The following is a 16,143-nucleotide window of genomic DNA, read 5'->3' as shown; positions in this document are numbered from 1 at the left end:
AGGCCGAAAGTGACCTTCCAGTGTCAGCCCACTTTTGGATGTATTCCAAGTCTTTGTTTGCGGTTGCTGCCACCTAGGACCCATTTGATGATGTTATTGATGTGAAAGTGGAATCATAGGCATACATAAATGTTGTTCACCCATTGTTCCACGACATCATCTATGAAGATGTAGAATAATCAATACTTTGTTGCATGACATTTTGTTAAAACCTGCAATGATGTTAAACAACAATGATTCATGTGAAAATGTGACACCTGTTGAGAGAGTAGTGTGACAAGTATAAATTACAAACCTTTGTATTTAATTCAATAAACATTATTTTGCATTTTCAGTACAGTTGAAACATATAGGTTGCAAAAACAAGTACATCACAAAGATTATAATAATGCTATGTCTGGCAAGGCACTTAAACATGTTGCTAGCTAAGCTACTAGTTTCTCTTCATTAAAAGTAACTGCCACACTAAAAGCTCTCTTTCAAGCTAAACTACAAGTTCTACTTAGTAAAAAGCAACAAGCTGCATACATTGGAACTACTTTGTAACATGGTTGTAATCTGGTTAGTAATGTGGCTGAGGACCGAATACAATATGACTGTGTAAAAGCTATGAATGGATGGACATGGAGGTTTCTCAGATGTGATGACAAGGCCACAGTTATGAAAGTACCCACAAACTACTGGAAAATGTAGTTTAGATCAAAGACGGGTCCCCAGGGGTAAAGAAATTGCCAATCTACAAGCTCACAATGCGTCACGATGCATTATGAGCTTGTAGATCTGCTATATCCAAAAAAATAATTGAAACACTTTAACAACACAAATCTGGGGGTCCCTGGCACAATATCTTTTCAGATGTGGTTTGGCAGCCAAATACATATTCATTTGGGGGTCCTTGACATGAAAAGGTTTGAGAACCAGTGGAACACTGCAATAATGATACCATAGATGTACATTGTTGCCAAAACATTGTTTATTATTTTGTATTTGTTGATTTAGTCTGATATATTTATAATATTTTTTAAATCAATATGTTTAAAAATAATAATCCAATATGTTGTGCAAATTTCATATTCTGGGATGAAGAGGGATTGTTACACATCAGTAGGCTTATCCTTTGTTAGTTTTATATAATATGTTATATTATATTTTATATGAAAAAAACTACAGGCTATAGCCACACGTCAGTCTCTCCACAGTAGGCCTACCTGTAGAAAGCTCAGGTTTCTATTCCAAATGAATCAGTCTAATCCGGTCTAAATCTCGCCTACTGTATCCGGTTATTTACACCCATACATATTTATGCACGCACCGTTTCCGTATTCGCTCTAGGACCAAGAGCGGATGCAAGCAACCTGCACGGAGAAGTGAGCTCAGTCTACACAGGCTACTAGTGTTGCCAGGTCTTGTGATAAATAAGCAACCAGGCCTAGGAAACATAGAAACATGTGCACTTACATCGGCTATTTGAAAATAGCAGATCTACAACGTGGTGTGACCTTGTAGGTCTGCTATTTTCAAAGAAATCGTGTAAAAACATTTACAAATGTGGAATATTTTTTGAAACATTTTACCAACACAATTACACAAATCTTTAAGGGCCGGGCTGCCAGGCACAAAACATTTTTCAGGTGGGGATTGGGGGGGATTCGGGGGTCCATGACATGAAAATGTTTGAGAACCACTGCTTTAAACAGCATTAGGAAACAAGCACAAAACAAAACCGCAACTAACACATTGTTTACAGAAAAAGAAGCCAAAGGTCGCTTATAACAAGTGGACATGGCAACACTGCAGACGGCACACACTTCTGATTGATCATGACGTCACTGGTGCATCCCTGATAGTCCAGAGTAGACTTCTCGCTGGAGCTGTTTGGCAGCAGAGGAGATCTAGTTGTAAAACATTCATTTTCAGGCAGTTATTTATTTATTTGCCTTTATGGATGCGATTATGTATTGTATTGGGCTAAACAACAGACGCATTGATAACGACACATTTATTGAAAGGGTCAATTAATCAATTGGTTCAGTGAAGTAGAGACACATCGGGCTAACTGACTGGCCAACCTGCTACGGTTACACTTTCCTCGGGCTGTTGGTTGAAAGTTAGCCTCATTAGCTTCTTTAGCAAGGCGCTAACGCCGCCCCCATCGGGATTAACGGGACGTGGGGCTAACGACGCTAGCCTGCTAAGCTAAAACAAGGCTAGTGTGTTGTAGTTCCTCAGTTCCCCATTTTCAGCGACCAAACCATGCCGGCGATGTTGGAGAAAAGCGGGACGGAGATGTCCGGGAAGAGAAGGGGTAGGAACTCGGTGAATAATACTAATAACAACCATGATAATCCTCCCAGGAACAGTAAAAGTTTGTCTGCCACCAACGGGAGCAGCAACAATTCATGGGAGGAAGGAAGTTCAGGCTCCAGTAGTGATGATGAACATGGTGGGTAGCCTCGGTCTCATGTCTACTACTCACTCCATGGACACTTGGTCCTTGAAAGCATCAAACCCGGCTGTGTTTCTGTGTGTCTAGGAGGCGGTGGGATGCGGGTCGGGACTCAGTATCAAGCCGTGGTGCCCGATTATGATCCAGGTGAGATTTATTTAAAACTACTGGAGCTTAAAGACCAGCAGAGCTCAGAGCCAGTTGGTAGCCTCGAACACAGTCCACGAGTTGTTGAAGGGAGAAATGAAGGAATCCAGTCATCCATCTTTTCCACTTCATCCCGTTTCTTCTGTGCCCAGAGTGAAGTTTTAACTTTTGTTTGGTTATTCTACAGACTGAATTATATAGGTGCTAATAGTTTTTAAGATGGAACGAATTGTGTCAAGATTGGTCAATCTTTAGGGTTGCAGGCTTTATTATCCCCAACGGGATCATTTGAAATGCATGCGAATGCTCTTGATTATGATGTAATATTGCAGGTGACATTACTGTAATTGATGGCATCACTTGCAGCTTTAAGAAAGGGAGAAAAGTATTTAGATTTAAAAAATGGCCTTCTGACTCTTTATGTTGCCTACAAGCTAACATGCGATTATATTTTGTCACCTGCTGTAGATAACTTTCAGTTGATGAAGAAGTTTTACGTTCCTTCATAGTTTCAGCAGATTTCTGTCCTTGTTTAACTTCCTGTTTTTGTAAACGGTGAAGTTAAACAAAACTGTGTCTGAAGAAAACAATTAGGCCTGAATCAAGCCAGCTACAGCAAATTATAGAATGACATATTTTATTTTATATTCTCAGTAGTAACATTCATAGTTCATTTAACAGATACAACTTAATAAATTACCCAACAATGTAGCAATGCTAAAGCTGGCTGCTCATTCAATGAACTGCCTTCAGAAGGCAATATTATCCAAATTGTTACGCAAATTCTACGGTTTACCAAAAATTTATAATTATTAAGATATTTTATCTACAATTGTATACAAATAATAGTAGAGCAGGACAGGTTAACCTTTTTGGAATGGAATCCTTGCATAACTTTGTTGTACCGCCTTTACAAAGGTAATTCTCATAGTTACATTACATACAATTAGAATTTATTAGTGTTTAAAAACCAACCAAAAACAATAAATACAATTAAACAGATCATAAAGTATAAGAAAATAGACCAGAAAAAACAAAAAGAATAAGACAAAACAAAGACTACTACTCGTGTGAAATATAAGATAAAAATGACAAAAATAATTTAAAAAATACCCATAACATGACAGTATTATGGAAGCCTACCGTCTAATTACCCACTCGGGTATTCAATTTATTTATTCATCTTCATAATTAGAGGCTATTTCTAATATAGTTAGGCTACATCACAATATTACTAATTTGCCAATCACCATTCAGCTCCACATCAGTGCACAATCATTAGCCTAATTTACCTTAAAGTCCCTTTAAAGGAAATTCAATTATTTGTTTTAAACCCATTTTACAATGAAAAAGTAATGGCTGAAAACAAAAACTTTTTGGAAAATTGTTCTAGTTAATGATTTTGTTTGGTTGGGGCTGAAATCATGGCTCCAGTGTGTGGTCACTCATTTTGACTGGAAGAGTATTGGGTGGGTGGGGGAGCACACCAGCTGCACATGCGCACACACACACCTGGCAGACAGGCTTGCAGTCACTCAAAGGAGACAGTTTAAACCAGTGTTTCCCAAACAGTGGGTCTGGACCCATGTTTTGGGTTGTGGAGAGACGCAGACACTTTTATGGGATGACATTTCATTAAAAAACAACTTTTAATAAGTAGTGAAAATAGCAGATCTAAAAGCTTTGTCAATATATATTTTTTGTATTATTGCTTTCATTTCACGTGACGTGAATAGTATGTCCAAAATTAAAGCTTTGTGAATGCACCCAAGTATGTTGAAAAATAGCATACTGATTTAGTATGTAGCATGTATTTCGGACATAGCTATGTTGCTGTACCTGTTGCGGTGCATCCTAACATCCTGTGTGATTCCAGAGGTGGCCAAGGTGGCTCAGCAGAGAGACAACCTAGGCATGCTGGTCTGGATTCCCAGTCAGACGCTTGCTGACAACAAATGTAAGATAACAAGGAATTGAAGGAAATCACTTCTTCACATGTTTTCTGCATCACTAGTGTAAATTGTTCTCATATCTTGTTCATATCATGTGGATTTATTTGTACATTTCAATTCGTGAAAACAAATCTTTATTTATTTGATGACCACTTTCAACCTAGGCAAAATCTTTCAAACATTTTCCAAAACAAAGTGTAATAAAAAAACAAACAGATCTACGATATGTCGCATTTTGATTGAGCTTGAAGTTATTTTCACTGTTCATCGTATGATCAAGTTAAGTTAAGTAATTCGTAAACCGTTTTTTTTAACCAAGTACAGGGCAAATAGTATAATGTATTATATAATAGTAATAATAGTGTTTTGTAAATTAAACTGTAATATGATATATTTGTGGTTGGACGTCATATCCTATAATGTGTGTTTCAGTGGATGAATACATCGCCATTGCCAAAGAGAAGCACGGTTACAACATGGAACAGGTACATTCATAATTTGTGGAAATGGCAGACATACAAGCTCATAACGTGGATGCTACGCGTTATGAGCTTCCGGGGCACGACACTGACATCCGACAGAGCATAAATTAGGCTTAACCCTGACCGTAGTCTGAACCAAAACAACCTAAAATAACACTTTACAACACCTGACCTTTCTTACAAACACATATTTAACCACTTTAAACCTGCCGTCCCAAATTTGCCGTAAATGTCATTTAATGCAAACATTTTTAAGTAAGTAGCAGATCTACAAGCTCATAACGCAGATCTCGTATTGAACTGTACTTTCTTGTGCTTTTTTTTGGCAAACTGCTAATAAAGTAATCAATCAATCAATCATATTGCACCGCAAGCTTGTGGATCAACTAGTTTAGCTATTTGTTACAAGATTAAGTATATAGGGCATATGTGGTAAAGGTGTGAATCTCCATTATTTGGAGAAAATAAATAATATTGACATGGTGAGAAATCGCATAACGACCCCCTCTTGAGAGCAACACAACTGACAATGTGTTTTCTGACTGATTGTTATCTCCATTGCAACTGCTGCATTTATTATCGTATGTATTTATTGTATCCATTTACCTCCTTCATGCCATTTATCCGTTTGTGTATGTGTGCAGGCTCTGGGGATGTTGTTTTGGCACAGACACAATATAGAGAAATCTCTGGCAGACCTTCCGAACTTCACCCCATTCCCTGATGAGTGGACGGTGGAGGACAGGGTTCTGTTTGAACAAGGCTTCAGCTTCCATGGAAAGACATTCCACCGCATACAGCAGATGGTAGGAACACACACACACACACACACACACACACACACACACACACACACACACACACACACACACACACACACACACACACACACACACAGTGATATAATAACAGTATCTAATGTGCTAATACTTCTATAGCTGCCAGATAAGTCCATAGCCAGTCTGGTGAGATTCTACTACTCTTGGAAGAAAACACGCAGTAAAACCAGCCTGATGGACAGACACGCACGCAAACACAAGAGGGAGCGAGATGAGAGGTGAGGAATATCCCTCAATATATTTCACATAATTAAATAGAGAAAATCTCTTCCAAGTAAAGTATTGCAGTTTCATAACGATCTATTCAAGTAAAGAATTGCGGTGTCTTTTATGTTTCATAACAATCTATTCGAGTAAAGAATTGCGGGGTCTTTTATGTTCATAACAATCTGTTCAAGTAAAGAATTATGATTCATTTTGGTTTCATAATGATCTATTGAAGTAAACAATCGAATTTTTAAAATGTTTAATAACAAACGGTTCCTCCTGCAGGAACCGTTTATCATGGTTAGTATTGACATTTAGTAACCAGTTCATATTGAGGGTACACACTTAACCATCATCTCACGTTGACCAGAACACTGTGTGTCTGTGTTTGTGTGCTCTGTGTGTGTAGTGAGGATGAGGTAGAGGAGAATAATGCCCGCCCTCCTAGCGACACAGAGTATGAACCCGCCAAGGATGACAAAAAGGAGGTTAGTAACAAAAAACGGTTTCATCTCCTGTTGTTGGCTGAGTAAACGCTAATTTATAGTATACTGCGCCGTACGATGTGTTACTTGGCAAAAATAGGGATGCCAGGTTGACAGTTGTTTAAGTACACTTTAATGTGGTGTCCTCTGGGATGTACAGTACTGTATTCTTTTGTACCACATAAATAAACATCTCAAAGGCTGTTGAATATATGCATATATCGATATATCGTTTGTAAAAGCCTTCAATGTGCTAATTTCTATTGTGACTAATACCAGCCTGCACTATGAAGCTGACAGCTTGCTCATTAATTGTTGTTTTTGTTGCAGTTGGGCTCTGTTTCAGAGAAGGCAGAAACCAAACCATCTACAGGACAGAAGGTAAACATGATCATCTACATCATTATTCATCTTGTTTTTCATTCATTCACCCTTTGCAAAATGGTGTTGTGCAAATATAGTGAAAATAGCAGATAGGCTAGGAAATTCTTTAGTTAACTAACAAAACCCTGCCATGTACATTTCTATTCATTCTCAGTATAGCATGTAAAGCAAATATGGTGACATCGATTTGTCTCCCTTCCAGCCTGCCAGTCTACCAGAGAAGCCCACCCATGTGAAGAAGGAAGTCCAGCCTCTGTCAGGGAAAAGTCTTCACCGAGCTAAGAAGAAACCTCCTAAAGGAATGCACCTCAACCAGGCAGACGTAGCAGCCATGTCGTCTAGTGGCCCCGCTGCCATAGGGGTCATACGTCAACTAGACGGTGAACTGGTCACAATTAAGAGACAGGTGAGATGGAGTGGGGGATTGTGTGTGTGTGTCCCTTTTTGTGTCATGTAGACAGAGCACATGCACTATACTGTATGTGGTGAGAGGGACGGACAGACAGTAGGACAGCTGAGAGATGGTGGTGAAGAGACGGACAGTAGGACAACTGAGACGGAGATAGTGTAGAAGAGAGAGACTGTAGGACTGCTGCGGTGTATGGTTTTATTTGGGCAAACAATAACGAGATGGATAGCACCAGTTGTCATCCCACAATATCGTCACAGTATCAATATCGAGGTATTTGATAAGAAATGTTGTGATATTTTATTTTTTCCATATGTCCCAGCCCTACTCTGGTATGATGAAAGGGTATTTGCTGTTTGCTTTAAATTATGATTTGCTCCAAATAAAATGGACTCAGTTTTAGGCAAGGCAGGCGATATGAAAGCTGAGAGGGAGACGGGTCTTAGGCTGTCTTCCTGTTTCCTAATATGGTATTTCCTGTTTAGATACAGACCATCAAACAGAGCAACAGTGCTCTGAAGGACAAACTCACCCCAGGATTGGAAGACTTCAGAGTACCAGAGGTACACACACACACACACACACACACACACACACACACACACACACACACACACACACACACACACACACACACACACACACACACACACACACACACACACACACACACACACACACACACACAGTACTTCATTTCCCTGTAACAGAGAGGTCAGATGTTTCATGATGCCATTGTTGTGGTCAGGTGAACCAGAAGTTCAACACAAGGTGGACCACAGATGAACAGCTGCTGGCTGTACAAGGTAAACCATACAAAATGCATGACCTTTATAAAGTACAACCAGAGTGACCTCAGTAGCCTCTGTCAAGGCCTTGAAAATATCCCTTGTTTAGCTAGTGGAAAATATGAATGTGTTAGAGGAAGGTACAAATCTCAACTCCTCCCGTTGATCGCAGCCATCAGGAAGTACGGACGCGACTTCCAGGCCATCTCTGACGTGATCGGGAACAAGTCGGTGGTCCAGGTGAAGAACTTCTTCGTCAACTACAGACGACGGTTCAACCTGGACGAGGTCCTCCAGGAGTGGGAGGCCGAGCACGGCATGGAGACGGGGAGAGCGGAGGACGACAAGATGGAGGTGATCCCCACCTCCTCGCCGGAGGAGCAGGGCGGGGCCCTGGCCGGGGGTGGGGCAGTGGCTCCAGACACCCCAGAGGAGCAAAAGGAGGTGAGGAGGAGCAGAGAGGGCGCATGAAGGAGAACACTATTTCATTGTTTTATTCTACACCAGTGCTTCTAAATTTTTTGGATTTCGAGGACTTCCAGTTTGATATATGCATTAGGCCAGTGTTTCTCAACCTTTTTGGTGCCAAGGCACACCTGGCATAGCCAAAAGATCCCAGGGCACACCTAGATATACGGTGTATGTGTGTTTATTTATATATATATATATATATATATATATATATATATATATATATATATACACACACACACACACACACACACACACACACACACACACACACACACACACACACACACACACACACAGATTATTGGGCAGGTATAAAGAAACCTTGACCATTATAAATATATACATCTTTGGCCTACAAATATATAAACTTGGGTCAGTGCAAGGAATGGAGGAGTCTGAAAACCTTCCCAAAGTAAAGTTCTTTGGTAAGTATATTTGGTACCCAATATACTTCTAATATCTGATAATAATATCTAATAATGTGATCCTGATAGTATTATTGCGGACGCATGTGCTGTTGCCCACTAAAGACGAACACCAAAACTCTCGCCCCAAAACAGTCACCCCGGGGGAAATCCGGTGATATTCACCTGGTATTCCTAAACGTAAACTCATTAAACTATGCCTAAACCTAACCTTATTCCTAAACGTAACCTCAGCTAAACTAATAATATGGCTAACCTTAAACTTATTTCTAACCGTATACTCAGTAAAACAAAAACAGGAATATAAGAACCGCTGGTCCGCGAAAAGGAATGGGGGCGATGGTGTTTTGGGGCGAGTTATATCGACAGCTCCGCAGCGCAGCTTGAAGTTACAAGCGATTCTCTCCGTGGAGGAGTAATTAAACACCAAACTAACTACACGGGTGACGTTGACACAAACAAACTGGAGTGATTTAGAAGCACTTTATAAGAAAACTAACACTTAAGTGGATTTAACGTTAGTAGGCCTGTATGTGTTTTATTGTTGGACATGCGGCAGGTAACATGGGCTTTTGACAGACCCCATTTCTTCCCGTTTTGGCGCATCTGCTGAACACCGTATCGGCCCGTTCCTGACTGAGCCAGTACATGTGATGGCCGCATGAAGACAAAGCCAAATATTTGCATTCCTATGGGCGAGGGTCGATTGGCTGTGCCTGCGTGTCTGCGACAGACTATGGGGGGGGGTTATTTTTCACACCTTCAAACTGCGCGGCACACCGTAGCATTACCAAATTGGGCCGAATTGCCAGGGTTGATAAACACTGCATTAGGCCACAGACCCCCATTTGATTACAATTTGTTTTCTTTTCTACCAATCTACACTAAAATTTGCAGTGTTAATTCAAAACTGAGAGCGTACAAGTGGAACCAAATGGACCCATGATGTTGGTATCCCCTGCTGATCTATTCTACTATGCTTTGATGTACTTTATTCTACTACTCTACTCTGATATACTCATGGACTCCGATGTACTCAATTGTACTGTTTTTTATAATCATTGTAGGAATCCTCCTCTCCAGTCGACTCCCAGAAGCCCCTGGCCTCCTGAGACGGCAGCCATCTTGGATTGGACCTCCTCTCTCTCTTATTTATCCACTCCTCCCCTCATCGCTACTCTCTCTCTTCTCTCTTTGATATGAGGAGCCAACAGCTATGATCTTTGACCTATGAACATTAGCACACCTCTTGGAGGTCATTTCCTGTTACGATGTACTGACCTTTCAGTTGGACTACAAATCCCAGTCCCCTCCCCTCTTTAGCACAACGAAATGTGTTAAGTCCACAGCTGACACCAAATACAGACCGACAGAGAGACGGGTAGAGGCAGAGACAGGTAGACAGACGAACGGATAGATGGGAAGATTGTAGGATGGGAAAAGACGGGACGGCTTACAGATGGAAAGACAAACGGACATTAATCTACAATGATGGAAGGCTGATAGATTGATTTTAGTAAATGATCAATGTCAGGTAAACAAAGAATCATATTTTAATTATTTTATTAGGGTTTTAAAGTGTTTGATATTGAACGCATTGCTTCTGGACTGACTGGTCTCAGAGACCAACACCAACTGTCAAAATCCATTATGGACACTGATCATTTGATTGCGTTATTGTCCAGTGATTGATAAGCAGGGATACTAGCGGCACTTTATCCCATTGATCATCTGTCATCACACCCACGTCGACCTAGTGACAACTGTTGAACAATTGTTTTAATTTGTTAAACTGTATATTGATGCTTGAGGAGTTTCATTTCAAAATGCTGCAATGCTTCCTGTTTACGTCTGTTTTACACACTGTTCTTTAAAATCAGGATTTCACTAATTTCTATTTTTTCATACTGTACGGAACCAAATGGACTAGACTTCTCAGCTGGAGCCCGGCCTGCTCCGGTTATCTTTCTTTTTTTCAGTACTAATACAAGTGCAAGCACTGAATGAACCATTTGAGTGTACAGGCAAAGGAGGTCTAACTTTCCAATTCAATACAGCTATTAGCATGAGAAGCAGCTCACAGCAACCCAAAAATATAAAGCCATGTACAGTACATGTCTTTTGGTTTTTAATTGTTTCCGTCACAAATAAACTCAACTGCAAGAACTGGTGTCTGACATAAGAAGTTGAATAAATGCAACATGCGTTTCATTTGTACACTGTGCAGCACTTTGGTCAACCTCGGTTAGTTTTAAACATGCTTTAAGAAAATTGACTTCACACGACCATAAACGTGATGGTCACTCACTCTCTCTCGTTTATCAGACTTGTGCGTGCACACTGTCTCTCGCACCCCGTAGTGCTGTGTGAACCAACTTGGGGCTGGGCTCATTGTTGTACTGTATGTTATATGATACGGCTCCTCTAGCTGCAACTCACTCGGTTTGGTTAATGTTGGGTTTTAATTTTCAGTCCCACAGAGAACTCCAGATGGACACATACGTGACCATTTGGTTCCATTTGCACACTCTTAGGAGTTAGATTTACTGTGTAGCGGTTCAGTGTCTGCTAAGAGACATACTTGGCTGTTGATGTACGTGCATAGGCAGACATTGGTTTCAATCGTGACCTTTTTTATGTGGACTTTTTATCATTTTTATTTCAGATAGGTCCGTGTAGAAAGAGACGTGAGACAAGATGAGAGTTCAGATTTGAACCCGGTTATTTGCGCTCACTAGGGGCATAATGGTCTGTGCAATAGGGCGCTGAGCCAATAGGCACCACCCAAAACCATGTGACCTTTATGTTACAGGACGGTGTCTTCAGCCACATGGATACTAACTGGGAAATTGGTCATTTTTGAAATGAAACTCTTTCTCGTACATTTCTCTTCATTAGTTTTCAAGTTGTCTAGATTTTAAACTGATATGTGTTTGTGTTCAGTTTAAGATCAATCCAATCCGCCGTTTGGGACCTAAAGGGGTTTCATGTTTTCTTCTAGTGACACAGAGGAAAGACGTCTTTAATGGAGGAGTAGTGTTATTAAACTTTGTGGATTTGTCAAGAAAAAGAAATTTGTATGTGGGGCGGTGGCTAGAAGAACTGATGCAATTTCTTCCTTTATATTTTATGATATTACTTTGGGATCAGGGAAGGAAACTCATTTGCCTGCCACAGTGGCTGGAACATGTACATCTCATTATACACCAACCATGTTTACCAGGTGCCTACATTTTTAGAGTAGGAAAAAAGCCCTAATGATGTAGATTAAATAAAATGCTCGTAGCATTCATTTTGGAGTCCACATATCAGCTTTTTTATTTATCCAGCTCTCCGAGCATAATTGCTCTTCAGTAATATCCTACTTCACACTCCACAGTCTTAGGAACCAATCAGCGTCTGTGAGCGCAGACATGGATTGGCTCTTCGTCGTTTTGGTTTCTGCAAAACGCCCACCCAGCGTTTGGGGCCAGACCAGTCTCCAGAAGAGGCATGATAATGCGAATTCATGCGACCTGGATGCTTTACTAAGCTAGGAGCTGCTCACTTAACCCTTTAAGACCGGGAACGCATCTGCCTTTTTTAGATTTCTTTGGCTATTCAAAAATAGCAGATATACAAGCTCATAGCACGGCATAGAGTGCCGCGCTATGAGCTTGTAGATCTGCAAATCTTTGAATACATTTTTTAAAGCGAACATTATTAACTCAAATCTTTGCTTCTGCGGGTCCCTGGAACAAAATATTTTACAAATGTTTGCTTATATATTTAAAGATTTCCACACATTTTCACGATTTTTCAAAAAATACCAGATCTACAAGCTCATGTTTATCTGCTATTTTTGAATAGCCAAAGAAATCTAAAATGACAATGCGTTCTCGGATTGAATGGGTTAAGAGCGGTACCAGGGAGGCGTAACACTCGGCCCGCTTGGTGAGAACAGTCGGCACCAGCGAGGCGGAACACTACAGCCCCTTATAGTAAGTTAGGAACTAGTCAGGCAAAAAGAGTTAAAACGACGAAGGTGCGCCGTCTGAAGCAGTGTTGAGCCACGAGAGGCACTGCAGAGCGAGCTTAGGCGAGCGAGTCGACCATGCCGATCGTTGCAAAGTACGCGTCAGGCAACTCGGCACCGCTAAAGTTACGTCCCGATAGGGTGGTAAATCACCTCTACCCCCCTAGTCTCGGTTAATCCCGTGACGTCAAATGTGGCAGAGTAGGATCTGGTGGCCGGAAATACCTGGTGTTTTTAAAAAAAAAGATTTAGTTTGTTTATTTAATTATTTTCAATGAGTTTGTCTTTTTTATTGTGATACGGTGCATTTGTCGGGGGCGAGATTTTATTGTAATAAAAACATACTTAAATGTGTTCACAGTTAATCTGGCACAGTTGAAATTGTAAAATAGATTTCATATCCACCCAAAATACTAGGCTTGTGTATGAAATACTAGTTTTGTAAACACAATACAGTTTCAGTTTTTTGGCCTCGATTTTGTTTTAATTTCAGTATTAAAACAAAATGTTTGTTATAATACCCCCCCCCCCCCCCCCACATACACACACACACACACACACACACACACACACACTTAGCTTTTTTGTTAGTTTTAATTATAATAACCTTGCTGGCCACAGTCAAGCACCCTCCTCTCATCCTTTTGAGCATTTCTGCACAAACCACAACTTGCCTGATTTAAACTTGCCAAAAGCATGACAAATATAGCAGATGTACAAGCTCACAACGTGCCACGTCCGACGTGTTGCTTGTAGATCTGGTATTCATGACAGTACGAGTATGAATCAAGAATAACTTACTGTAGGGCCAAACATTAACCAGCTGTTGGTTTCCTGCTCTCGATTTCAGTGTGATGAATTACTTAGATTAAGGGTGTGGATAATTAAGCTGTTATTATTTTGTAATGGATTGTATTTATGACAATTTGAGCTGGCCATTGTTGATGACCACAGTGTAATGAGGTAGGCAATACTTCTGCCCTACAGATATGTAAACAGCAGGAACTGAAAAATAAAAAGTCAAAAATATAATTTATAGTCAGGTTTTTGTTTGGAAGAAGACACGGTCGTGTATGTTGGCGTCACGCAGAAATAGCGTGCGCTTTTAGATCTGTAGATGTTTGCTATTTTTGAAGACATTTGAAACGATTTCTTTGCCCATTTTGAAAACATTTGATACAATTTGGAAGAACTGATAAAAAAAAAGTGTAAGATCTTGAAACTTGGCCTATAATGACCAGGTTGAAAAGGGTTAACCACTTAAACCCCAGCATCCGTATTCTGGGAAAAGCCTTCACTGGGAATGGCAGATCTACAAGTTGTGACGTGTTGTAAGCTTGTAGATCTGCTATTTTCAGCGAATAGATCTTTGATCTAGAGCGAAAACAGAAAACACTAGTATAGAGCCCTGAGGGACTCCGCTCAACACTGCATGGGGTTTAAGTGGTTAATACACAATATCTAGTTCCTGCTGTTTGTCTTGGCAGAGTGTTTGAGGAGAACGTGGACGTTGTAGAAACACTTTAGGTCAGCGATTCTCAACCTGTGGGCTGGGGCCCACTGGTGGGCCGCAAGGTTATTGCAAGAGGGCCCCCAAATAATTGTGTAAACACTAAGATTTTAATGATAATGTAACATTAATGTATGTTTTTTTAAAGTCAGCATTTTTTCTTTAACCCATTAACAAGACCTGAGGCCCGATTCTACAAATGCCTCAAAACGCTTTAGGAGTGCGAATGCCTTATTGGTTAAGAGTGCGACAAAAACAAAAAAATGTCCATGAATTCAGTGCTTCATGGGGTGTGTACTTGGTCGAAAATATTGGGTGAACTACTCCTTTAAAGCAACTATTTAAGGCAAAAAATGTGTTTCAGTCGCACTGACCTTCATCAGGTATCTCAGAGGTACCTGATGAAGGTCGGTAAGGTCAGTGCCACCGAAACCTATTTTATGGATTACATAGTTGGTATGAAGACAATTCTGCGAGATTCCTTTTTTGTCTTATGCGTTGGCTTTCCACTCCTACGCACCTGTACACAACTATCAAGTAGTTGTGTAAAAGGACTTATTTTACCAAGACATGTGGAATGCACCGTGGGCTGTTTGTGTGGAGAAAATAGTAAAATCCTTTGTGATAAAGCTGCAATCCTGAACTTATTTTAATGAATAAAAACATTATTTTAACCAATGTACATGCTAAAGAGTATGTTAATACAATATAACTGGCACATCTGCCGTGGAGGTGGTCTCCCTACTCTTCCATTGAGAGATTTAGACCCTGGTGTCAGGTAGGACACCTACTGGTTGGCCAAGTAGTATTGTCGGAAGCTCATTAGCGCAGTACTTCCCCTGGACAAGCGGGAAGTGCCTGTTGGAAGAAGAGTAGACAGTTGGTGTCATGCAGGAGACCGGAGTTCAAATCCTGGGTAGTAGGACATAAAAGTTACGGATTGCAGCTTTCATTTATCAAATGTGTGCGATGTTACGAATGTAGATCCGTAGGCTTACTATTGTGCACACTCCAATTTAAATGAACACTCAGGATTTTATTAGAGTTCAGTACAGAGTTGTCAACAATGACTTACAAAACCAAACAGGACTAACTGAGCAATTAAACATAAACAGGATTTCAAGCTCCTGTTCTAGCAGAAGTACTTTTGGTAGTATCTGTCATTACCTTTCTAAACCAGTGATGACCGGTGACTTTTATAATTCACACACAAAAAAATAGAAAGGGTCTCTGTGGAGCGCATATCTCCAGAGTAGGTGGTTTAGCCAGGGCTGTTTAAAGGAGTAGTTCACCCCAAAAAATGTATTATTTTCTATCAATCACACACCCCATGAAGCCTTGGATTGATGGAGATTTTTTTTTTTTGTATCACATTCCTGAGCCAATAATTTGATGACGGGTCACCGGTCAGTAGGAGACTCAATTGAGTCAATTGACTCCGCCGGTCATCAGATTATTGGCTCAGGAATGACAAAAACAAAAATGTCTCCATGAATTCAAGGCTTCATGGGGTGTGTAATTGATAGAATATAAGTAATGTTTTGGGTGATCTGCTCCTTTAAGTCCTGTGTTGCAGCCGC

At 40.4% G+C, this 16,143-nt stretch overlaps 1 protein-coding gene across 2 annotated transcripts; it reads left to right on the top strand.

Annotated features, from left to right (window-relative positions):
• Positions 1-1,844: 1,844 nt before the first annotated feature.
• On the top strand, positions 1,845-13,585 carry rcor1 (REST corepressor 1). Of its 2 annotated transcripts, XM_084043958.1 has the most exons (13): positions 1,845-2,443; positions 2,534-2,593; positions 4,470-4,550; positions 4,978-5,030; positions 5,672-5,833; positions 5,966-6,084; positions 6,483-6,561; positions 6,889-6,939; positions 7,145-7,348; positions 7,837-7,914; positions 8,100-8,157; positions 8,312-8,583; positions 10,106-13,585. In XM_084043958.1, the coding sequence occupies exons 1-13, from the start codon at positions 2,254-2,256 to the stop codon at positions 10,148-10,150; spliced, it is 1,452 nt and encodes a 483-aa protein (XP_083900084.1). In that variant the 5' UTR covers positions 1,845-2,253; the 3' UTR covers positions 10,151-13,585. The 2 variants fall into 2 exon arrangements, with proteins under 2 accessions (XP_083900084.1, XP_083900085.1); XM_084043959.1 differs by lacking the exon at positions 2,534-2,593.
• The last annotated feature ends 2,558 nt before the right edge of the window (positions 13,586-16,143 follow it).

The sequence above is a fragment of the Gymnoscopelus microlampas genome (assembly GCF_963454915.1).
Source record: "Gymnoscopelus microlampas genome assembly, chromosome: 20".
Taxonomy (NCBI): Eukaryota; Metazoa; Chordata; class Actinopteri; order Myctophiformes; family Myctophidae; genus Gymnoscopelus; species Gymnoscopelus microlampas.
This window is presented reverse-complemented; position numbering and strand designations above follow the sequence as displayed.